The 27,056-nt window shown below is 40.0% G+C and overlaps 1 protein-coding gene across 1 annotated transcript; it reads right to left on the reverse strand.

Annotated features, from left to right (window-relative positions):
- Positions 1 to 154: 154 nt before the first annotated feature.
- On the reverse strand, positions 155 to 25,650 carry LOC127794317 (uncharacterized). Its single transcript, XM_052325309.1, has 6 exons — positions 25,389 to 25,650; positions 25,173 to 25,243; positions 1,738 to 1,786; positions 1,515 to 1,622; positions 778 to 859; positions 155 to 670 (listed from the first exon to the last, which is right to left on the reverse strand). The coding sequence occupies exons 1-6, from the start codon at positions 25,435 to 25,437 to the stop codon at positions 433 to 435; spliced, it is 597 nt and encodes a 198-aa protein (XP_052181269.1). The 5' UTR covers positions 25,438 to 25,650; the 3' UTR covers positions 155 to 432.
- Between the last annotated feature and the right edge of the window lie 1,406 nt (positions 25,651 to 27,056).

Consider the following 27,056-nt stretch of genomic DNA (forward strand, 5'->3'; position numbering starts at 1 on the left):
CCGTCATTACGAAATCAACACTTCCTCATTTTTGTAATTAGCGTTGGATAAAATGTCCCTAAAAATTTCTGCAGGTTCTATTCTTTCTTGTGAACTAATTAGAAAAAAAAAAAAAAATTGGAAGGATGGATATTCTACTAGTGCCCGAGTATGGTTTGACTTGTTCATAACGATTCAATGTTTAGTCAAAAGAAGCAACTCAGGAACATAATTGTGCTTGTGTGAACCAAACAATAACCTTTATAGATGATTATCGATTGGCCCTCCAGTCCATCGAGTTGAAAAGCTCCTAAATGAACAAAGAATCCCTCTATTTTGTCACAATAACAAAAAATTTCACAGCTACTTACCTTTTGCAATCAAAAATAAAATTAGCAGTCAAAAGATTAACATATGCGATTTTTGCACCAGCAACATCAATGTAATCTACATCTAATCTTCATCATCAGAACTTTCATAAGCTGCAAGTAAGCTTTTAACAGGGTTCTCCTCGGAGGCATCTTCAGCTTTGTCCAGTCCTGATGGTGGACAAGCTTTCTTCTCCTCTCTTGTTTCAGACTCTGCGCTCGCACACACTGTTGAATTTGTCGTCTGGTCCTCATTGGAGGGGCTTGAAACTCTCTGCCGCTTCGGTTTGACTTCCACCACCTTCTTCAGCAAATCTTGCTGTCTGAGTGTTCCAGGCAATTCAAATTAGAAGACCCAGAGGAAACTTTTCCTAGGCATATCATATAAGTTTTCTGTGCACAAGTATAGATGTAGTGTGTCTGCACGTACCTTATTCCACTCTTTGGCTTTGACTCCACACGAAGGGCTAAGGGAACTGATGCAGGTGAAGAATCAGCTAAACTTGCAGCCTTGTGTAAATTTGTTAAGGAAATGAGAGAAGGTGAAGTGCGCAAAGATTGCACTATCATCAAAATGCATATAGCAAAGCAAACATCACAGCCCGAGAAGACCAAAAACGGTGCTACACCAACTCCTGTTTCTCCCCTGTAATCGTATTTTCAGAAGACCACGCCAGTCTACTAATTAATTAGATGCCTAGACAATATTTGGCAGTAAATAAAAACCACAAGGCCTTCAGGGGGACAAGAGTAAAACATGTATTATACTTGACATTCACAATGTATCTATTACCCATTCCCAACCTTTAGATGAATTTTAATATCTCAAAGTAATTTTGACATATGCAAATAGAGCAAACAGAAAAATTAATTCCAATATCATTTTACCTGGTTAAGCAATGCATAAGACTTCACTACCACAGAATCCAAACTATGCGCTTGCAGAACTAAAAATTCGAGTAGCAAATTATAGATTTTGAGTTAAAAGTGAAGCAGCCTCCCTGGAGATAAAACTAGAATAACATAAATGCACCATTTCTAACAACACCCACGAGCATAATACAAAGCAAATGCATGAGGAAGCAAAAGAAAAGGGATGGAAGAGATGACTTCAATTTGAACATGCAAAAAGCTCAGAAAAATAAGTTTATTCCTTAGATAAGGATATTTTAAAAGCAGCAAATGCACGCTTCTCAGTTCGTCGTAGAAGGCGCTCTGCATCCTCCTCAGCTTCCATCTGCTCCTTGAGGTAGAGCAGATCATCACTGTCCAATGCTGCATGTTTAGACTCAAAGAAATCATAAGAATCAACTGATTAAGCTCTACCAATAAGTATTTATATAATAATGTAAATAAATAGAATATAGAGAGAGAGAAAAGAGCTTTATACCGCCTCGCCCATGAAGGTAGCCTCCACGTTCTCCTGCAACTTCTTGCATCTGTGTGCATCAATGACCCGGTAGGAAAAGCCAAGATCCCTGTCCGGGCATGTTATCAGAATACCATTTTGGCAACAAAAGTAAAAAGGCAGGTCAAGCTGAAATCCAATAAACAACATCATCGCCTAATGCAACCAACCAATTCTATGATGCCTTCATTTAGAAGAAAAGTGATTGAGAGAGAGCAAGAATGTTGATAGTGACTATAAGAGAACATTCAGTTTAAAACAGAAAACAAAAGGGATTACTAGGAGTCAAATGAAAAGCAGAACAACTTCGGCATTAGCTCGAAATGGAATAAGATGCAAAGCATGATAGGTGTTAACAAACAAAAATTTGTTAAGCAAGCTCCCAAGACATCTGGATCAGGCAACCATGATAATGGTTTGGCTTCCATATTTTTTAGGACGTCCTCGGATTACTTTTGACCAAGACAGAACACAAAGAAATACAATGCCATAAGTAGTAAAGAATTCAATAACTATACAGAGAACTAAAGACTGAATTATAACTACTAATACTCAATCCTATTGAATGGTACGGCTTGTGTCATAACTTTCTTTAATTCAATAAAGGCTGCTTCTGCTTGAAAACTCCAATGAAATCCATCTTTCTTCAACAGCTCAGTTAAAGGTTTACTTATAAGCCCGTAATGTTGAGTAAACCACTTGTAGTAACCAGTCAATCCCAAAAACCCACATAAAGACTTGATTGTAGTGGGTCTACACCAGTCCACCATAGCTGCAATCTTCTTTGGGTCTATACTCACACCTTCTCCTGAGATAATATGTCCCAAATACTCCATATGGTTCATAGAAAAAGTACATTTAGATTTCTTAACATACAATTGGTTGAATCGAAGGACTTCAAATGTAGTCCTAAGGTGATCAAGGTGCTAATCAAAAGATTTACTATACACTAGAATATCATCAAAGAACACGAGTATAAAAATTTTCAAATATGGACTGAAGATATGATTCATTAGAGCTTGGAAAGTGGCGGGAACATTGGTTAAGCCAAAGGGCATGACTGTAAACTCATAAAGACCTTGGTGGTGTCACAACCCTAGGATTTACTAGGGTTTAGAATGGGATTTTGGAAGAAATTGAAGAAGAAAGGACAGAATAGAGGAAGGAAACAGAACAGAAAGAGGGGGAAATTAAGAAGAGAAGGGAATGGCTGGGACAAAGAGAGAGAGGGCAAACAGAATGTTCATTCAATTCATCCAAAGTCCTTCTCTAACCTACAGCCTATTTATAGGTTGTTTACAACCATTCAATTATTAACCAACTAATTAACAAACACACTAACCCATTCAAGTAACCAACTAATTAACTACAAACTAACCAACTCAAGTAACTACACACAAAGGGAAATACAAACAAGAAACAATTACAACTAATGCCCTTGGGATCATGACATTTCCCCCCTCCTTGAAAGAGTTCTTGTCCCCAAGAACTTGCAGCTATTGACCCTATTCTTCATCCAATTCCAGCCTTCACAAGTTGATTTCTTCTTCGCCTTTTCATGTTCTTTTCTCTTACTTGCTTTGGCCTTTTTTTCTTTCTCCTCCTTGGCTCTATCTAATGAATGAAAGAGGCTACTAAAATCAGCACCAACTCTTCTGCATTTTCAGCGGCTAAGAAATATCCAAAATAGCATTCATTGTGATTTCCTTGGTAGTGCCTAAAAGATCAACAAAAACTTTTGCCACATGTTGACATTTTTGAACTGCCTTTTCTTCCTCCTCTTTGGCTCTATTCTGTAAATCCTCAAAAATTAGCTTTGTATTGTCATCAAGTATTGGAGGAGTACCTCCTCAAGAGAAATAAACTTGAAGTCTTCAAAATCCACAGTTGCTGTGATCATATCCATTCTCGATTTCACAGCATCTTTTACTTCCTTATCTTCCCTAGAGATCTCCTCAATCATGTTATCTTTTACTTCCCGAATTTCCTAATCAATTACGGAAAATCCATCAACTTCTTGTTGCAAACTAGGAATATCCATAGAATTACCCATTGTTATTAAAATCCCGATTTTATGCGTACGATTTTACGATTCGAAAACCCCTAAACGATTCAAATCCCATGTAAAATCCAATTTGGGATAAAATCTTATAAAATCTCGATTTTACATAAACGATTTTACGCTTCAAAGATCTCTAAACGATTTTACGATTCAAAGACCTTCATTGATTTAAGTTGCAATTTAGAGGATGCTTCCAACGTCTCAATGTCACATAGCATCTGACATTAGAACTTATGCAATAAATTGTTATATTTTGCCTCTAAATTGGAACTTGATTTAACATTGATTGCATAAGTTCTAATGTCACATAGCATCTAACATTAATTGCATAAGTTCCAATTTACTTGATTTAAATTATAATTTTTACTTGATTTAACATTGATTGCATAAGTAAATCAAGACAAACAAGTAATTAATTAATGGACCACCAAACCCCAAATCGGGATTTTACTTGATTTAATCAATGTTAAATCAAGAAAAAAATGCAACATAAATCTAATGGAAGACGTTGAAAGAATCCTCTAAAGAATTTTAAGCTATATTTTACCTCTAAATTACCTATATTTTGCCTCTAAATTGCCTATACCAACCTGCTAGTTTTTGAACTATATTTTGGAAGTATCATCTTTTGAACTATAATAAGGAATAATCAAGTTATTAAAAGATATTAATTCATTTTCTACAAAATTATGTTATTATAAACATATATTTACAAAAATTGAAGGGTATTTTTAATTATCTCTAAAATCTTACGATTTTATGATTCGATTTTACGATCTGATTTTATGGACCCTTTTTCGATCCCACTTAAAATTCCGATTTTAACAACCTTGGAATTACCTCCATTCTGTCAGCTGCTCTTAAGATAACTTTTAGGCGATGGCCCATACTTTCTGTAAATGGCTTCTAGCGCCCACTCTTGCATCCTAGTCCTCTCGGCTGCTTGTTGGATCGTGGCAAGACAAAATATTTTCACCATAGTCCTCAACGTATCATCAAGACCATTAATGAAACTTGACACAAAATAAGACTCATTCAAGGTTGGATGGAAATGGAGCGCCCGTGCTTTCAATTTCTCAAACTTGACCAAATACTCCATAACCAAGTCCTTGTGTTTCAGTTTGTTGAACTCCTCGTTGTAACTCTCATCTCCAACCTGATTCTTCTTGGTAGACCTAATCAAACATTCATCAAACTTACTTGATAGACCTTTCAATTTGTTGTCAGCACTATCCCAAGTATTTGCAATTCCTGTATCCACACTATCACTGTCAGAATTTGTTTCCAATAATCGAATTGCTCTGCTCGGAATCTGACTTTGATTCCTTCAAAATCAAATCAAAACAACTATTGAAACTTCTTGAACTCATAGCCGAGAATCATCCGCTCTGATACCACTTGTCACGACCCTAGGATTTACTAGAGTTTAGAATGGGATTTTGGAAGAAATTGAAGAAAGGACAGAATAGAGGAAGGAAACAAAACAAAACGAGGGGAAAATTGAGAAGAGAAAGGAATGGTTGGGACAAAGTGAGGGAAAACAGAATGTTCATTCAATTCATCCATAGTCCTTCTCTAACCTAAAGCCTATTTATAGGCTGTTACAACCATTTAGTTATTAACCAACTAATTAAATAACACACTAACCCACTCAAGTAACCAACTAATTAACTAACACACTAACCAACTCAAGTAACTACAAACTAAGGGAAATACAAGCAAGAAACAATTACAACTAATGCCCTTGGGTCATGACAAGTGGGTTTGAAATGCAATTTTGGGAATGTCTTCAAGTTTCATTCTAATTTGATGATAACTTGCCCTTAGATCAAGGTTGGTAATATTGGTATTGGACACTTGTCTTTGATGGTAATAGCATTTAATTGACAGTAATCAATACAAAATCGCCAAGTGCCATCTTTCTTTATGACAAGAAGAACCGAGGATGCAAATGGGCTATGGCTAGACTGAATGATAGAATTGGTAAGCATTTCTTTAACTAATTTTTCAATTTCCGTTTTCTGAAATGGAAGGTATCTATAGGAACGGATATTAATGGGTTCAACATTTGGTTTAAGGGGTATGGCATGGTCAAAGGGTCATTGTGGAGGTAAGGTTTTAGGTTCTACAAATAAGTCCTCAAATTCAACCAAAAGTAAATGCAAAGAATCTGAATTTTGTACCTCTGGTGAAGTTTGAAGCATATGGCTACAAGCAGTCTGCAGTGTCCACTGCTCTAGTTAATCAGCCTCAGTTAACTCCTTTGCCTCCACAGCATATATAGAAAACATTTGAGCCACTTGGGTCATTTTAGTCTTTTAAAATTTCTGTAATTTTTTCCCAGAAATTAACTTGCAGGCTCCCATATCCAAGCTACCCATCAGAGTTAATCATTTCCCATCCTTCTCAAAAGGAACCTCTAGTTGTTAAAGTCAAATATTATTGGACTGACTGTTCTCATCTAGTCCACCTCCAAAACTATATCACAGCCACCCAACTTCAATAGTCGTGGATCAGTAATAAATTCCTGTCCCTACATCTCCCAACAAAAATCAAGACATTTGGATTTACTATACATCTTACTGCCATTCGATAAAGTAACTAATAAAGGAAATGTACTCTTTAGTTTGCAATGTAAGTCTTTGGCAGTATTTTCATCCAGAAAACTGTGAGTACTACCACTATCAATTAACACCATTAATTTTCTACTTCCTACTTCCCTTCAACCTTTATGATCTTATTAGTAGAACATCCTTTTAAGGCATGCAATGAAATTTCTCCATCTTCATCTACAAGGAAATTTTTATCAGCCACTTCAATTTCTTTAGTAATTTCCTTCTCATCTTCATTTCTACCTTCCATTTGCAACAATTGCCTCTTACACTGATGCCCAGGAATAAACTTTTCTCCACATTTATAACATAATCCAAACTGTCTCCTCTGTTCTACATTGGAAGTTTTTGCTGCATTTGGTTGGTAAGGTCCCGAGGAAGTTTGACCTTGGAAAATCTTTGGAAAAGAATTTGTCTTATTCGCTTCAAAAGTAACATTTCTGGTATAGGTTGAAGTCTAGTTATTGCTAGGCCCAATTCCCTTAAACAAGATTCTATGTTTCTTGAATAGAGCTTCACTAACAATTCCTGTAATTTTGCCTGTCCTGCCGCGCCTGCTTGACTATTGCAGGTTGCAGCATTTTGTCACGACCCTAGGGTTTAGCTAGGGTCTAGGAAGGAATTGGAAGGAATTTGGGGAAGAAATAGAGAAGAATTGAAGGGGGAGATATAGCAGAATTAGAGAGAAAGTAGGGAGAGAGAGAGAGAGGGAGAGTAAGGAGAGAATTATGAATTCAATATATCCATTTTTTGCATACTCTTCTCTACATACTTGAGCCTATTTATAGGCTACACAACTGAAAGAAACATCTAAAATAACAACCACATGTGCTGTAACAGAATAATAAAAATAGCTCCTAACAAACTAAGGTAATTAATTACATTATTGCCCTTCTAATTATCCTAGGGTCGTGACAATCCCCTCTCCTTGAAAGCTTTCTCGTCCCCAAAAAACTTATTACATTGAGCCGTTCTTATTCATCCAATCCTAGCTTTCTTTATTAGTTTAATGTTTCTTTCCTTCTTTATCCTTCTAGGCTTTTTCCTCTTTTCTTTTCTCTCAACAGTAACAATATTATGACTTGTTGCAACACCGTCTTCAACCATCCCCCTCTTCCTTATTGCCATTAAAAATGGTTCTGTATGAACTGTCAGTCCTACCACTCTCTTCTTTTCAATCATGGGAAGAATTTCAAACCTCTCTGTAGGCAAAAAATTGTGCATTATCTCCAACTCTTCTGGCTGCAATGTTACCGTTGTCTTATCTTATGTGCCCGGTGTCATCCCTTGTTCCTTCTCCTCAAATACTTGGTGAAGAGGCTTTTCTGGCTCCTTCTTCTGCTGCTTCCAGTGATCAATAGCATCAAGTGTCTCAACACTAGTAAGAGTGCTTGAGAGGCTGCCAATTGATTGAGTGCCCTCCTCCAATTCCTCTTCCACCTCCTCTTCTTCCTCTTCTCCTTCTTCCTTAAAGTTGGACTAATCTTAATGCAGAACCCCAAAAACATCACCATCAATAACTTCTTTTCCAAAGGAATCGGTGTGTTCCTTTAATTCTCCTTTTGCCCACACACCCTGGACCAAACCCTCGTAATTGTTGTTGTCGCTGCCAACATTGTCGTTACTGCCAGCATTGTCGTTACAGCCACCTTCCTTGTCAATTTCGCTGCCTAAATCAAGGTATTCCTTTTTCGGCTCCATTTTAAGGAAGTCCTCTTTGTTAAGACTTCCGCAATAATCATCGAAAAATTCGGCGAGAAAGCTATAGTAATACTTCTTAATCAATATCATCGCGAACTCCTGTAATTGCTCATGCAACATACGGTCGAATTCCTTGCATGCTCCATGTATCCCACTGCTTGTTTCCTTATCAACTCGGCTGGACTCATTATCCAACTTTCCCCATGCCTAATTTTTTTGGCTAAACTGCTCATGATTCCTTTTGTTTCCAACTGAAAATGCAGGCTTCTTTTGCTGCCATTGAGGCTCCGATTGTCTCATGTGCGCACTGCTTCCCAAGGCTTCACGAGCAAGACATCCCACTGAAAATGCAGCATCCTTCGGCTGCAATTGAGACCCCATTTGTTTCATGTGTGCCTTGCTCCCCATGGCCGACATCTCACGAAGGGATAGGGGTTCTATGCATACCGCTCTTCTTCAAACAAATTAACCAAAATTCAAAACCGAAATTAACCTTTGTTTCCCTTGACTTGCAACCTAGAATTCGATTGGAATAACCTCCTGTGGAATCCTCTTCACTGATTAATTGTTATTAGTTGTTAGACTTCTAATCACTGAAATTGATTGCCCTGAAATTGATTGCCCCGGCCTTCAACTTAGATCTGTCAGAATTGCCGGAATTCACTGAGATCTGCTTCGCACTTCCACTTCGCAAGATTACCAGATTTCACAATCGAGTCACCTCCTGTTACGCATGTAGAAAGTCAACACTGACTGCCGACTTCACCACTGGAATCGACTGAGCTCAAATCTACTTTTCCTTCCATGTTCGGCCTCAGCTATCAACTCAAGCTCAATCTCCGTGCGTCGGAATCAAATTTCTGCTCCGTCCTCAATTGCACATGTTGATCAACTCTGATGCAGTCGATACAATTTGTTGGATTCAAGCCGGAATCCGTCTAACCCTCCTTCGCACATCAATTCCGAGCAAGACTTATTAAAAGTCGTTGTCATTCGTCAACATCTTGCCCCGCCCATTCCAAATTTGTTGTTGGATCACCTTTGTAAATCACTGTTGGAGATTAATATCTCCAAACATCAACCACCTTCTAGGTCACCAGAGTTGCCACACCTGCTCTGCCTAATCGCCAACCGCAATTGACAACAGCTGCGTCTCCTACTTCCTCATCCGGCTCACTCATGAACCTCTTGACCGTCCTTGTCACCATCTTTGACAGACCCCCTCACCAATCGCGAGCGGTGTCTATTCACGATGCTTCGCCTCACCCAAAATCGCTTATCACTGTCTATCTGGGTCGAAATCGCCTCCGCTCTGATTTGCTAGAACCGCCTATAACTAGCAATTCGCTAATGTTCAACCGTCGCATAGGATTCCTGATTTACGTCAATCGCCGAAGGCCGCCTGAGTTCCTGCAAAAAAACGATCAGCTCGCTTCCAGTCACCAATCACGAACCGAGTTGTTTTTCTCTCTTAATTATGCCCCGTCCTTTGATTCCTCATAATTTGATCAGAATTGTTGCTTGCACTCACCTATCAAGAGCCGAGAATCGTTGGCTTTGATACTATTTGTCACAACCCTAGGGTTTAGCTAGGGTCTAGGAAGGAATTCGAGGAAGAAATAGAGAAGAATTAAAGGGGGAGATAGAGCAGAATTAGGGAGAAAGTAGGGAGAAAAACAAAGGAGAACGAGAGAGGGGGGGAGAGTTAGGAGAGAATTATGAATTCAATATATCCATTTTTTGCATACTCGTCTCTACATACTTGAGCCTATTTATAGGCTACACAACTGAAAGAAACATTTAGAATAACAACCCCATATGCTGTAACAGAATAACAGAAATAGCTCCTAACAAACTAAGGTAACTAATTACATTATTGACCTTTTAATTATCCTTGGGTCGTGACACCTTTTAATTGTCAGTCTCAACTCTTCACTTAGGCCACTAATGAAACTAGAAATGAAATAGGCTTCAGATAAGGTAGGGTTAGTAATGACCACTGAAGACTTTAGCTCCCCAAATTTTGTTTGATATTCAAGCACCGATCCAACTTGCTTCAATTTATTAAATTCCTATATAGCATCGGTCATATTTTTATCCCTAAACCTTTCACAGAATTCTTCCATAAAATCTTTCCATAAGCATTCAACCCTAAGTCTTGCCCATCCCTGATACCAAGCATCAACAGTATCATTTAGATAAGTTGAAGCCAAATTAACCTTCTGAATTTTGGTATATTATAAAACTGAAAGAACTTTTGGCATCTTCTTATCCACCACCAAGGGTTTTTTCCATCAAACAAAGGAATTTCTAGTTTTGGCATAGGAACATTGTTGTGAACATATGGAGTACTAGAGAAATTATTCTCCAATATCCTATCAACCATCCAATCTGTCGAATTATCTTTCTCAAAGATGTTTTCAATCTCTAACACAGGCAATCTAAATGGTCTAGGGTTAGGACCATTACCTTCTAGAATTGGATCAGCATTCTCCTTCAACAGGAGTGAAATAGCAAACTGATTTGCGGAATTCTGGAAAACATCTGCAAGAAACCAGTCTTTTAGCCAATCCATCCATCGAAGCATACAACTTGCTCTCCAATGATTGAATGCCTTCGTGATCCTTACTCAATCCTACTTCCAAAGCTTCCATTCGGGTTTGCAAATTATTCACTAAGGAATTAACTTGGTTAACCTAAGCCTCCAATTGCTTCGTTCTAGTTCCGTCTACCATCTCCAATTGAGTCAAGCTATCTAATTAGCAACCCAAGAATCGACTACTTTGATACCACAATTGTCAAGACCTAGTCTTGAATCTAGGGTTTTTTTTATAATAGAATTGAGAAGGAATGTCATGACCCTAGGGTTTGGCTAGGGTTTAGAAAGGAAATTGAAAGAATTTGGGAGAGAAATAGAGAAGAATTGGAGGGAGAGACAGAGCAAAAATAGAAAGAATGGAGGGAAAACAATGGAGAACAAGAGAGAGAATGTGAGGGGAGAAATATGAATTCAACACATCATTTTCAACATACACATCTCTACATACTATAGCCTATTTATTGGTTGTTCAACTGAAAGTAGAATCTAAAAACAGCACCCATGCACACTTCAACGGAATGAATAGCATCTCCTAACAAACAATTGTAACTAATTAAAGTATTGCCCCTCTAATTCCCCTTTTGTCGTGACAAGGAAGAATGGAAGAAAGAAACGGAGAGAGAATAGAGAAAGTGGAGGAAAACAGAGAGAAATGAGAAACTAAATTCAGTACTTGATTCCCCCACCCCCCTAAAAAAAAAAAAGAAACAGATTGGTTAGCTTTATATATAGCTAACCAATCAATAGTTACAAATCAATTACAGGTTGTAAGTAGTCCTCTACATAAATAATCTACAACAGCTACAGAGAAAATAAATTGCTACACCCTACTAAAACCCTACGAACTTGACAAGCATAAAACCAAATTGATTTTTGGGGATATTAACTTCTATTCTTAACATTTTCTTGATCACCTCTTTCAAAGTTTCATAGTATGACTCATTAGCTTGGTCCTTTAATAATTTTAACAATTGTGAACATCTCTTTTGTTCTCCGAAATGGACACTAAAGTAATCTTTCTCCTCCATTGGTTAAGCATACTCTTCAATTTAAGAATCACTTAAATACCTTAGTCACAAAACACCTTCTTCTCCTATGCATTTTTATGCTTCTATTCATTGTTGTCAAACTCACAAGTCAACTCGTACAAGTTTACGAGTCATGCAGCTTTAAACGAGTCAACTTGCTTATAAACTCGGATTTTCATAAAATCGAAGTTGACTCATGATTCAATACTGTAAACTCGATGGTAAACTCAGTAAACTTTGAAATTCACACCATATATAAATTAATATTTGAAAATTTGATTATGGATGAATGATAATAAATGATGGACTTAATATTTAGAAATTTCATATTATTTAGTATTTTTTAAATCAGTAGATGAAGTTATTTTGAAATAAGTACATACATGTATTTATTCATAAGGAATATGATTATAAAGTGTAATAATCATGTTATTAAGCAATATTAATTATTTTTTTATAAAATTATGTCATTCTGAACATATATTTACATACACTAAAGGGTATTTTTAATTGTCTCTAAAATCTTACGATTTTACAATCTGAGTTTACGATTCGATTTTATGAATCATTCTTTGATCTCACTTGAAATCTCGATTTTAACAACCTTGCTTCTATTGAGATAATATTCAGTCCAAATGCTTTTCATTTTTTTCATGATTTGTTTCACCTCTTTCAAGCAAATATGTCTATAGAACATATAATTTATTTTTCTCCACATACAAGTAGAGCATACATGAGGTCAAATAACTGTTGCTCAAACTAATTGGCCACTTAAGAATCAAACTTAGATTGTCAAAAATTCTTGATATATTCAACCAAACAATCAACTATATTGCAAAGACATTTAAAGAAGCAAAGGAGGATACAGATTGGCCATGGGACACTAACAAAGACCAACGTGTATTGGATGAAAAGATAACCTAGGAGATTAGAAGACTTCATATGTACCCTATATCATAAGGGACCCATCAGGATACCAGGATAGTGTCTAAGAGCAAAAGAGGATAGCCACAGGTCAATCCAATTCTATAAAAATGCCAGAGTATAGCAAAGAAATATTCAATTCGTGCAAATGTATAATGCCAAGAGATAATTCAAATGAACAATAAAGGTGCTCAAAATATTGTCAAATTTTAAGTCTGAGTTAATATGATGTCATAGTTATGTAAATCAACTCGCGTCAATAATATTTAGATTCTGTTCATAAAAGAATCCTAACTCCAAACCAAAACAATGCCACTATAGTAAAAGAGAAGACAAAACAATTCTTTCAGCATGACATGTGATTGTATTAGATATGGTTTTAATAGAGGGACGTTGAGGTGTCTCCCAAGGCAAGAAACATCACACGTCATAACAAAAAGCACATAGCATGGGGTATTAAGGAGCCATAAAGCTCTTCCATCATCTCATACAATATGGATATTACTTGCATACCATGGAAACTAACTCACTCGGAAGATAAAGGGAAATCAACAATAACACCATACATTCAAGGACACGTGAACATTCAGAAACAAGCTATGGATTATGTGGACGGACACAATATCTTTACAAAGGCACCAGAATAGGCCTTGGAATATTTCATAAAAATAAAGCATCATGTTACGGTAGCTAACTGATTAGTATAAATAATGGTGTAATTGGGCTACTAAAATGTAAATGACTGTTAAGCATAGCTGGGAAAATGTCCTAGCATGCGGAAACACGTGAAGTGCACCTAAGCGCAGGCTATAGCCACTTGCAAGTGCACATGGGAGTGGCCCAACTGCTTTTGGCGCCCAAACTAGCTTGATCAATATATATAACTGATCAAAAGAGCCTAAAGAGATATGTTGAATGAATTTGAAAATCAGTTTCCCTCCATCTCTTCTCTAAATTCTCTCTAATTCTCTCTCTATTCTGATCTCTCTTTTTCTCTCTCCCAATTATCTCTTCAATACCGTTCTCAATTCCTCGAAACTCCACTGTCAGATTTGAGATATGACAAATTAGTATCAGAGCAGGCTCCTAGCCGGATTGTATGAGACGATCAGATCAATGGCGGATGGTACTACGATGCGTTAAATGGAGATGCAACTTCAACAGGTGAGGGCGACAGTATCTGAGATGCGAGGAAGGGTAGAAACGGTGGAAGAAAGAATAGGATCAACGGTGGATAGGAAGTTGGAGGCTCTGGCCGATCGACTCAAGGGGGATATGCGCCTGCAAATCCATGAGGAATTGCAAGAAGTTCGAGATCAAGGAAATTTGATGCAGGATCAGCTGCAGCCATCTATGATGATGTTCGTGAATCAACCACAGGTAAGGATTTCCCCTGATTTTCCACCTAGAGAACAAACGGAGCCAATTCTACAAGGAGTTGATATCCCACACCGTAATGTGGGGATAACTGAATCGGAAGGAGAGCCAACGGTAGGCAATGAATTGGTAACAGAGAGGAGACGGGGATTTCCAATGCCTAAATTGGAACTTCTAGTCTTCGAAGGTACTAAGCCGAGATGGTGGTTGAGAAGATGTGAGAAATTGTTCGAAATCCACCAAGTACCGGAGAACCAGAGGGTGGCCCTAACGGCATATCTTCATGATGAAGGAGATGTGTGGTTCCAAGGCTGGTCCAAGGTAAGAGAGAAGTATAATTGGGATGATTTCACCAGAGGCCTTAATGAAAGATTCGAGGAAAGAGGCCGGTTGGATGTAGTGCAAGAGTTTAATCGCTTAAGGCAGGAAGGTTTAGTAACGGACTATCAAGCGAAGTTCGAGGAACTCGAGTTCCTAATGCTTAACCAGAACCCCGTCCTTACCAAAGATTATTTTGTATCGAGTTTCATAGGAGGACTAAACGAGGAGCTACGATCAGTAGTACAAGTGCTCCGACCAAGGACGGTCCCAGAAGCAGCAAAGGGGGCCTATCTACAGGAAATGACATTTGAAGCTTTGCAGAGGAAATAGAAAGGGCAAATTAAAGGAGCACAAGGAGGGATGATATACCAAGGTGGAAGGCCACCGGGGAGAAAGACAATGAGGACTGGGCCTAACGTCAAGTATCCCGCATTACCTACACCCCCTCTGAATACGTAGAGCAGAGACAAGATGACGGAACAAAGGAGGCCAGCAGAACTGTGTTTCAGGTGTGCTGAAAAGTACGCACCGGGGCATCAGTGTAGAAAACAACTTTTGTTGTTGGATGGAGAAGAAGAAGGGGACGAAACGAAAGAGTTGGCAGTGATGGAAGAAGAGGAGGAAGAAGGTAGTGGAACCATATCATTACACACCATTAAAGGGGTGGCTAACAGCAAAATTATTAAGGTGGAAGGGAAGGTGCACGATAGTTCTCTCATGGTGTTAATCGATAATGGAAGTACCCACAGTTTCATTGATGAAACCACGGCTAAAAAGATGGGATGCCCAACGGCTAGAACACAACCATTATCAGTCACGATAGCTAATGGGGACAAAGTAATCAACAAATCAGCTTGCATGGGATTTTGCTGGAAGATGCAATGGGAAGAATTCCAGGTTGATCTCAAACTACTTAGGTTGGGGGGCTGCCATATTGTATTGGGGGTGGACTAAATGCGAGAAGTGAGTCCCATTAGTTTTGACTTCAATAATATAGAAGTAACGTTGGAAAGGAAAGGGAATAGAGTGGTTCTACAAGGCCACATGGAGGTAGGGGCATGCAAACTGATGAGGGGCAAGAAGTTGTAAAGGATGTTCAGAAAGAAATGGGCACAAGTGGCTCATTTATTTTCCATTGAGGCCAGTGATCAGTGAGAGAAGCATTCTCAGACAGGAAGTCCAGAATCACCACGACAGGTACACAAACTAACCCTTTTAGATTCATTGCTGAATGAATATTAGGATCTCTTCGTAGAACCTAAGGTCTTACCTCCTAAACGTTGACTGGACCACACTATACCTCTCATACCCCAAGCTAAACCTGTTAACATCCATTCTTACCGATACCCACCTAAACTCAAATTGGAAATTAAGAAGATGGTCAGAGAAATGTTAGATCAATCCATTGGTCGCCCAAGTGTCACACAGGCAGTTTACTAAGGGTTGTTTTTAAAATTTTTGCTAATTAAGACATTTAAATTGTAAGGTTCATCTCGGCTGCCGCCCTAGGCGCTAGGTGGACCAGTAGGTTGGTTAGAATCAGGTTGTTACACGGTTAAGGAGAGGGCCCCAGCTATTAGGGGAATATTTCCTCCAACGTCCTTATAAAGGACCCTACTGTGTAATGTAAGGGTATGCTTACAATCAAGAAGATTCTCTTCCAGCTATTCTCTCCTCCTTTCTCCCTCTAACACTCTCGTCTATCTCTCTCTCTTCTCTCTTTCTCTAATTCTTGTTGTTCCTTCTTCCGACGACTCCACATTAAGTGGAGTTCTGAAATCTTTCTTTGGCAATCCCCTCGGAATTGCAGTAAAAGCTGCCACAGTCACAACAGGGTTGTGACACATTGGTATCAGAACTTTGTTCTAGCCCGATGGGTGGAAGGGATAACTTATGGCTGAAGGGACGCATATGAAGAACTTTGAAACCCAGTTGCAGCAAACTGGGGTAGTGGTAGCGGAATGTCAAAATAAGATGGAGCAGTTGGAGCTGGGTACGACTCGGAATCAAGAGGTGATCCTCGCGCAGTACATGGCCATGTTGGGCCGACAACAACCGATGAGGCTAGCACCTAACTTTCCTCCAAGGGAAGGGATGGACTCTAACCTTCAGAGGGATAGAGCTGGTCAAGAGCTGGAGATACATGAGGAAGAGATTAACCAAGGTGGCAGAGAAGAAGGAATACTGGGAAGGGGGCCAGGTGGCCCAATGAACCATCAACCACAAGGGTTTCCTCTCCCTAGGATGGAAGTCCCAGTGTTCGAAGGCATTAACCCGCAATGGTGGATAAGGAAATGCGAAAGGCTATTCGAATGGCATAACATCCTAGAGCCGCAGAAAGTGCCATTGGTAGCAGCCTACCTCAATGAGGAGGTTGATGCTTGGTATCAAGGAGTGATACGGCTAAGGAGAAACTAGACGTGGGGGGAGTTCATAGAGGCTCTATGTGGAAGGTTTGGAGAAAAAAGCATGGTTGACATTGTGGAAGAGTTCAACAAGCTCAAACAATCGGGAAGTGTGGAGATGTATCAGAAACGCTTTGATGAGCTGAGGTCTTGCATGATCCAATACAACCCCTATCTAACCGAGGCCTATTTTGTATCAAGTTACTTGAGTGGCCTCAATGACGAATTAAGGCCAATGGTTAAGGTACTTAGACCCCAAACTGTAGCTCAAGCATTAGAAGATGCCCGGTTACAGGAATTAGTAGTAGAAGCCTTGTTAAAGAAACAAAGATAGCAGACAAAGGGGATGGTGGCAGGGACCCAAAACGGAGTAAGGAGATATTTTAATCGGGAAGTAGGCAAGGGTACCAGCGGGGTAAGAGAAATGGCAGGTCAAAACACAGCAACCTCGGGAGATCAATTGAGGAGTAAAGAAGATTGGCAGGACTATGCTTCCAGTGTGGAGACAAATACCACCCTGGCCAGCCCTGCAAGAGGCAGATCCTGTTGCAAGAGGGGAATGAAGGTAGTGACCAGGAGGTGGAGGAAGAAATAGATGGGGGCAACGAGGGCATGGAAGACAATGGAGAAATATCCATTCATGCCCTGAAAGGGGTGGCCAATAATAAAATCATTAAGGTAGGAGGGCAAGCCAAGGGCAGTAACCTGACGATTCTAATTAATAGTGGGAGTATCCACAGTTTTATCGATGAGAACACCGCAAGAAGGCTAAATTGCCAGTTGATGGGGACGCCTCCCTTGAGCGTAACAGTGGCCAATGGCCAGAAGGTGTTGAGCACTTCGGCCTGCAACGGGTTCTCGTGGGAGATGCAAGGGGAGAAATTTATGACCGATTTGAGGCTGCTGCAATTGGGAGGTTGTGATATGGTCTTGGGGGTGGATTGGATGAAGGGAGTAAGCCCTATTAGTTTTGATTTCAACCGTATGGAAGTATCCTTCGAGAATGAGGGAAAAAGAATGACCATCACGGGTGGAAAAGAAGCTGGGATGTGTAACCTGATGTCTGGGAAAGGTCTGAGGAGAGTCATAAAGGGGAAGTGAGTTCAATGGGCTCAGCTCTTTTCAATAGTGGCCAAGGAAGACACGCTCGAGGAACAAGGAGAGTTGGGGCAATCTTACCTGACAATCAGCAACCGGGAAGAGCCTCCTGACCAGGTAACACATTCGGCTTTACTTGATGATTTAGTGGTGAAATATGAAGACCTCTTTGTAGAACCAAGATCCCTACCCCCCTAACCGACTATTTGACCATTCGATTAACCTCAAACCAAATACAGAACCAGTTAACATTAGAGCCTACCGATACCCACCTATCCAAAATAATGAGATTGAGAGGATGGTTAGGGACATGATACAACAATCCATTATCAAACCAAGCCAAAGCCCCTTTGCTTCCCCCGTTTTATTAGTGAAAAAGAAGGATAAAACGTGACGGTTTTGTGTAGACTACCGCCACTTGAATTCCATCACAATCAAGAACAAATTTCCCATACCATTGGTGGAAGATCTTTTAAATGAACTCCACAATGCCCAATTCTTTTCCAAACTTGATTTGCGCTCGGGTTATCATCAAATTAGGATGAAACCCGAGGATACTCCTAAAACTGCATTCAAAACCCACCATGGCCACTTCGAATTTCTGGTAATGCCGTTTGGGCTTACCAACACCCCAGCCACCTTTCAATCACTCATGAACCGCATCTTTGAGCCCCATTTGCGGAAATTCATCTTAGTTTTTTTCAATGATATCCTTATCTATAGCTCCACCTTCGAATAACACTTGTTGCACTTGCAAACCACCCTAGACGTCCTACGGTCCCACCAATTATTCATCAAGAAGTCCAAATGTGAGTTTGGTCAAGGGCAGGTGGAGTATTTGGGGCACATAATCTCTATGGGTAAGGTGAGCACTGACCCAAAGAAGATCAAGGCTATGGTGTCCTGGCAGAGGCCCATAACTGTGAAGGCCCACAACTGTGAGGGCCCTAAGAGGATTTCTTCAGTTAATAGGCTACTATCGGCGGTTTGTTAAGAACTATGGAGTTATCAGCCGACCTCTCACCGAGTTGCTAAAAAAAGGAGAATTTAATTGGGGCTCTAAGGCAGAAAAGGCATTCAAAGAGGTGAAGGAGGCCATGAGTAGGGTGCCTGAGTTGAAGCTGCCAGATTTTGAGAAGCCTTTTACCCTGGAAACTGATGCGTGTGGCACTAGTATTGGGGCAGTGCTGGCACAGGAAGGAAGGCCTATTGCTTTCCCAAGCCAAGTGCTAGGCCCTCAACATTCTGGGTTAAGCATCTATGAGAAGGAATTTTTGGCAGTCCTAATGGTAGTGGATAGTGGAGGCATTACTTGGAAGGGGGCGATTTATCATCAAAACAGACCACGAAAGCTTGAAATACAACAGCAAAGGCTTCAAACGCAGCTGCAGCGCAAAGGGATGGCCAAGCTCATGGGATTAGATTACACGATACAGTATAAAAAAGGAAAAGAAAACATAGCAACGAATGCCCTTTCCTGGTGCCATGAGGAGGGAAGCCTTGCAGCAGTCACAGTAGTGACCCCACAATGGTACAAGGAAGTGGTCAGCAGCTATGTAGGAGGCCAAAGAATTACGGCCTTGTTGGAAAAGTTGATTGTGAGGCAAGAAGAGGTGGAGGGGTATACTCTGAAGGAAAGGATGTTGAGGTATCAAGGACGTATAGTGATCAGGGACAAGGATGAGTTTAAAAGGAAGATCATGCAGGCTTTGCATGAGTCGCCCCCTTAGGGAGTCATTCGGGCAAACAAAACACATATGTAAGGGTTAAGGGGATATTTTACTGGCCAAGAATGAAGGCGGAGGTCAAGGAGTTTGTGAGGGCTTGTGATGTTTGCAAAAGGTGCAAAACAGAGCGGGTACCCTACCCAAGGCTGCTGCAACCCCTCCCTATTCCGGAGCAAGCCTGGTTGAGTGTGTCAATGGATTTCGTGGACGGCTTACCTAGATCAAAGGGTAAAGATAGTGTTTTAGTGGTGGTGGATCAGTTTACCAAATTCGACCACTTCATCGGGTTGTCCCATCCTTACAGGGCTCAGGAGGTGGCGAGAGTGTTCCTAGATCGCGTGGTCCAGCTGCACGGGGTTCCCCAGAATAAAATTTCCGATAGGGATAACATTTTCACTAGTCTGATGTAGCAGGAGTTGATGAAATCGCTGGGAACGGACCTAAGGTTGTCCACAGCATACCACCCTCAAACGGATGGCCAAACCGGGAGGGTGAATCAATGCCTTAAGACCTATCTAAGGTGTATATGCCTAATACGACCCAAGGAATGGCATAGGCGGTTATCTTTGGCACAGTGGTGGTATAACACCACCCAACATTCAGCCATTAAAGTAACCCCCTTCGAAGCTCTGTTCGGATACAAACCACCCGTGCTACCAGCAATAGGAGGGGTATCAGACTTAGCCACCGTAGAAGAGTACTTACAGAAAAAGAGGAAAGTGACTCAGCAAATGAAACAAGAGTTAGCCTCTGCCTAGCACCGCATGAAGCAGTATGCGGATAAGAAGAGGACGGAAAGGGAGTTTGAGATTGGGGAAGAGGTGTATCTAAGACTGAAACGAACCACACCTAAGGTCATTGACACAAGGGAAGGCTACCAAGCTTAGCCCTAGGTACTTCGGGCCCTTCCCTATAACTAACAAGGTAGGAAGAGTGGCGTACCGATTGCAATTGCCGGCCGACACCCACACCCACACTGTATTTCATGTTTCACTACTGAAGAAGTCGATTGGGGGGTAGCCAGCAAGTTCCACGTTGCCATCTTTACTCAAGGAGAGTGAACAAGCTGCAGAACCAGAGGCCATACTCAAAAGGCGAGTGATCCAGCAAGGAGGGGTGCCTTTAATCCAAGTCTTGGTTAAATGGCAAGGAAACACTACGGATGGCAACACATGGGAATACCTACCTGAACTGCTCCAAAAGTTTCCCCGCGCGATTAGCCTACTCAATCTTCTTTGAGGACAAGGAAGCATTCAAGAGGGGAGCATTGTCACACAGGCAGTTTACTAAGGGTTGTTTTTAAAATTTTTGTTAATTAAGACATTTAAATTGTAAGGTTCATCTCGGCTGTCGCCCTAGGCGCTAGGTGGACCAGTAGGTTGGTTAGAATCAGGTTGTTACACAGTTAAGGAAAGGGCCCCAGCTATCAGGGGAATATTTCCCCCAACGTCATTATAAAGGACCCTACTGTGCGATGTAAGGGCATGCTTACAATCAAGAAGATTCTCTTCCAGCTATTCTCTCCTCCTTTCTCCCTCTGACACTCTCGTCTATCTCTCTCTCTCTCTCTTTCTCTAATTCTTGTTGTTCCTTCTTCCGACGACTCCACATTAAGTGAAGTTCTGAAATCTTTCTTCAGCAATCCCCTCGGAATTGTGGTAAAAGCTGCCACAATCGCAACAGGGATGTGACACCAAGCCACAGTCCTTTCACTTCCCTTGTCCTATTAGTCAAAAATAAAGATGGTACTTGGCGCTTTTGTGTTGACTATAGACAGCTTAACGCCATTGCCATTAAGGACAAATTTCTTATTCTAATCATTGATGACCTACTTGATGAACTTAAACATGCAACCATATTTACCAAATTGGACTTAAGGGCAGGATACATCAAATTAGAGTTAATCCTAATGACATCTTCAAGACAGCCTTCAGAACACATCATGGGCATTTTGAGTTTACAGCCATGTCATTTGGCCTCACAAATGCCCCAGCTACATTCCAAGCCCTCATGAACCAAATTTTTGAACCCCACCTCAGAAAATTTGTGCTGGTTTTTTTTATGACATACCATACTAGTCTACAACCCTTCTTTTGATCAACACCTTATCCACCTTAGAGCTACATTTGAGATCCTGCGATTCAATCATCTATGTATCAAGCGATCAAAATGTGCCTTTGCATAGCCCCAGGTAGAATATCTTGGACATGTTATTTTAGGGGCTGGCGTGAGGACTGACCCCAAGACGATCCAAGTTGTTATGGCTTGGCCCAAACCTGCTAACATCTGGGCCTTAAGGGGTTTCTTAGGGCTTACTAGCTACTACTGAAAATTTGTGAAGAACTATGGCACCATAAGTAAGCCTTTGACATAAATGCTAAAGAAAAATGGATTCCAATGGAACACCCAGGCAGAAGAAGCCTTTGAGTAATTAAAAGCAACCCTGGGCAATGTGCCTACATTGGGCCTTCCTGACTTTGATAAGCCCTTCACTTTGGAAACAAATGCGAGCAATACCGGCATAGGAGCGGTACTGACTCAAGAAGGAAGACCTTTGGCCTTTCTCAACCAAGCTTTAGCCCCGAGACATCAAGGCCTTAGCATCTACGAGAAAGAACTGATGGCAATACTAATGGCTATAGAAAGGTGGCGCCACTATCTAGAAGGAGAAAAGTTTATAATCAAAACAGATCATGAGAGTTTAAAATTCATCCTACGACAAAGGCTGCACAACCAACTACAGAAAAAAGATATGTCTAAACTCATGGGCTTAGACTATGTAATCTAATTCAGGAAAAGGAAAGAGAATGTTGCAGCAGATGCTTTATCTCGCTGCCATGAGGAAGGAATGGTTGCAGCTATCTCTACAATGGTACCCGATTGGCTTCAAGAAATTACTGACAGCTACCACAAGGAGGGATGGGCCAAGGATCTCCTAGAGCAGTTAACCGTTAATGCTGCCAGCAAACCAAGGCACTCGCTTACCAACGGAGTAATAAGACACAAAGGAAGAATGGTGATCGGCAACTGTAAGGAATTGAAGGACAGAATAATTCTTACGTTGCATGGATCTCCCATAGGAAGGCATTTGGGTATCCAAAACACATACCACAAAGTGATATAAGTATTCTTTTGGCCACAATTAAGGAAGTACGTATGGGAATATGTCTTGAGTTGTGAGGTATGTAGAAGATGCAAGCATGAAACAATGGCTCACCCCAGCCTACTTCAACCTCTAGAAGTCCCTAATCGTGCTTGGACTAATGTCACTATGGACTTTATCGAGGGCCTACCAAAATCGGAAGGGAAGGATTGTTTTTGGGTAGTAGTCGATAGGTTCACAAAATTTAGCCACTTCATAGGCCTAACTCATCCATTTACAGCACAGGAAGTGGCTAGAACCTACTTAGATAATGTGGTAAAACTACACGGCATCCCAATGTCAATTGTCTCTGACCGAGACAAAATATTTACCAGCCTTTTTTGGAAGGAACTTATGAAGGGCCTAGGAACCAAACTCCTAATGTTTACAGCATACCATCCAGAAACGGATGGCCAAACCGAATGCGTTAACTAGTGCTTGGAAGGGTACCTAAGATGCTTAAGTTTTGTGCAGCCAAAGGGATGGCACAAGTGGTTAGCAATGGTGCAGTGGTGGTACAATTCGAGCTTCCACAGTTCAATCAAGATGACACCGTTTGAGGGCCTTTATGGTTACAAACCAGATTTACTTCCTACCCTAGGAAGTCACACAACGGTCACAACAGTTAAAGCTTACCTCCAACAAAGGCAAGAAGTGTTAAGAATGATAAAAACACAATTGGCCAAGGCGAGAAATCGAATGAAACAGCAAGCAGATCAAAAGAGAAGCGAACGAGAATTTTCAGTGGAAGATGAAGTCTACTTGAAGCTCAATCAGCAACATTACAAGGCACTGACCAAACAAACCATTTCAAGTTGAACCCCAAGTTTTATGGTCTATTCAAGATTGTGGAGAAAATCGGAGCAGTGGCTTATCGGTTGGAGCTACCTGCAGATGCAAGGATACACCCGGTCTTCGACGTCTCTCTTCTAAAGAAGAGCCGTGGGCAGCCAAAGCTCTACCCCAAACTTACCTCCTATGGTGGGAGAAGTACCTCCAGACGCAGTGCCAATTGCCATTGTGGATAGACGAGTGACACACCATAATGGCGTCCCTATGATCCAAGTGTTGGTGCAATGGTCCTCCCTTCATTTCGACAACAACACTTGGCAGTACTTGCCAGAACTCCTTCAGCAATTTCCCAAAATGGCAAACTTACTACATATTTCTTGCGAACAAGAAATATTTCAAGGGGTCAAGATTGTTACGGTAGCTAGTTGATTAGTATAAATAATGGTGTAATTGGGCTACTAGAATGTAAATGACCATTAAGCATAGCTGGGGAAATGTCCCAGCATGCGGAAACGCATGAAGTGCATCTAAGCGCAAGTTATAGCCACTTGCAAGTGCACATGGGCGTGGTCCAACTGCTTTTGGCGCCCAAACTAGCTTGATCAATATATATAATTGATCAAGAGTGCCTGAGGTATGTTGAATGAATTTGGAAATCATTTTCCCTCCATCTCTTCTCTGAATTCTCTCTAATTCTCTCTCTATTATGATCTCTCTTTCTCTCTCTCCCAATTATCTCTTCAATACCATTCTCGATTCCTTGAGACTCCACCGTCAGATTTGAGAATCTAACACATCCTATGCCAATTCAAGATCCCAAAAATTATCTTTTTGTTCCCCCCTTGTAAGCAAGTACTCCGGTTGTCAGCAAATATGGGATTGCTCAACCAGGTCCATCCCATAGCTGGCTCTTTAGATGTATCAAATGGCACACCCAGGGACAAGCCACCCATTTTCAAACACAGATATGACATTCCCTTCTGCTTAAATTGTGCTAAATGGTCAAAATTGTATTTTGCCCCTGCAAAAGGGATCTATATTTGGTAGAAGCACATGCAGTAGTCCTTATAGCAGCAGCAGTAGTCAAATAGCAGACTGCATGACAAGACTGGCCTTTGGCAGAAGACATTCTCGTGTAGATCTTAGAAACCAGTCACTGAGTCTCATTTATAAGAACAAAATCTGTCTATAAATCCACAAATCATCCTATTCAGCTGCTGGTTGGATTACGGAATGATTCCGCAAACGCAAGGTTTTATAAATCGCTAAAAACTCAAAAGACAAACTCCAGCCATAATCTTATTGATGCGTAAAGGAAGAACACGCTAGTACGGAATGCATCCACACCAGCATCTGTGATTGGCCATTCGGCCCCTTAACTGACAAACTAATTTAAAGGAATTCATATATGGAGAATAAAAAACAGCACTTTGGCGTGTGTATTGCATTGAACGATAACATCTCTTGTACTAATAATCGAGTTACAATTACTACTTCCAGCGGATGCCCACACACCACAAACTGTTAATTAGTAACTTGAATTTCAAATAGTTAAAGAACAGCAGTCGTTTATTTTAACAAAAGAGGACTGACAGACAAGAAAGGGGGAGATTAAATTGAATAACTGACCTTGGCAACCATGCGTTGGAAGGCAATTTCTTCGTCGTCTATCCTATCCTTCCCCTTCCCCAGTTTCCTATCTGTCAATAAGTAAATGTTAGGTAAATAACACCTCGCAGGCTCATAATTATAGTGTAGATAGGTAGAAATCGAAGCAATAGGAGCAGACATGCTCGAGTATTGAAGGGAGTGGTGGATATTAATACACATATATGTCCGTGTTACCTTTAGGATCAGTGAGATTGGTATATTCTCGAACCTCTCTCCCAGCCATAGTTATTTGCGGCCGATACAAATCCAAAGACGGAAACCCAGCCAGAAGAAAGGGAGCAGACCGATCGGTCAGAGGGTAAGGGATTTCAGTTTCTCGTGTATCTAAACCCCAGGCGTAACCTTAGCGCAGTGCTTGTGAAACCAGAGAGAGAGATTGAAGCCGAATGCAAGGCAGGGGCTTCCTGAATCCTCCCCAATTAATTACATGCGCGACGGTGAATATGGTCATATATACGGTCTTCCCAATAAAAGGGTAAATTTCACTAACTGCCCTAGCCTATATTACGCAAAAACGAAAATGAGGAGCGTTTTTTATAAAAAACGAAAAGGTCAAAATTGACATTTTTTTAAGAACATAGACATATGGATATAAAACATTTTAAAAACAGAAAAATGACTCCTATGAGATGTTTCCATACAACATAAGTCGCTAAATTTTCATAAAAATTTGTGTATTTTAAATTAAAATTTATTTTTATGTTAATTTATTTATTTTTTTATTTATATATATGTATATTCTTTTATTTTCTCATCTCTATGCACTCTGATATTTTTTCATTTTATTTACACGTCAATGATATGACAACAATTAAAGATTTAATTATTGCATTAATTAAATCATTACCAAACTAATTCTCTACAATCTATTTTCTCTAATATCTCATTTACTCATATCTCTAGTTGTCACTATCGTTTTCTCTCCCTTGTTGCCAAATATTTCATTATAAAGTATCTAGCCAATCTTATAAATATTATAATGACCTTTCTTATTTTATAAAAGTTGTATAACATGATCTTGTTATTTTTTTATTCGATAAAATTATCAGTCATTGAACAATAGTAAATTATATGAACAAACAAAAAATAACAAAATGAATTGAGTTATCTCAAGTGTATTTATTTGTGATATGCATATTATTAGTTCAAACACATATCTTATTTACAAAGCCGATAAATGATAAGTCTAAAAGTTAGAATAAAATATAAATATTCAAACAAATAATAAAGTTACAAAAGATCTAAGAGAGACCCTAAGGTAGAGTCGGGCATTACCAACATGAAAATATGCAAATCAATATTTGAAATCTTATATGAAAATTGTGTAATATATACGAAAAGGCTAAACCTTAGTCAATCATATAATTTCATTGATAGTTATCACAAATATCTCGTGCTTCTTTATAAATAAGTAAATATTTATTCATCAATCATAGGTCATTAAAATCTACAAAAGAGCTATACTAACTCTTAAAACTATCGATAACTTAAATATTAGTATTTATGCAATAAATGGCATATGTCATCTAATTATTTATTGTCTTGTAAATACTTGATGGCTTGAAGATAAATTCCTGAGTAAACATTGTTGTTTTTTGTTTTTCAAAAAGGCCCAAGGCTATGATGTATGTTCGGGTTTATCTTCATAGGTTTCGGCTCGGAATTGAAGTACCGTCCAATATACCACCAATTGACAGCGCATTAAAAAGTCGAGTCATAAGCCCTTAATTAAGCCTTTGGAGGAGAAATAGGCTGAGCCCATTTGCTCAAGACTTAAGGAAGCCCAAGCCCAAGTCCAAGCCTAAACCCAACCCAAATGGCCCATTAGCCGTGCCCTAGCTC

Source organism: Diospyros lotus, chromosome 2 (genome assembly GCF_014633365.1).
Source record: "Diospyros lotus cultivar Yz01 chromosome 2, ASM1463336v1, whole genome shotgun sequence".
NCBI classification, from domain to species: domain Eukaryota; kingdom Viridiplantae; phylum Streptophyta; class Magnoliopsida; order Ericales; family Ebenaceae; genus Diospyros; species Diospyros lotus.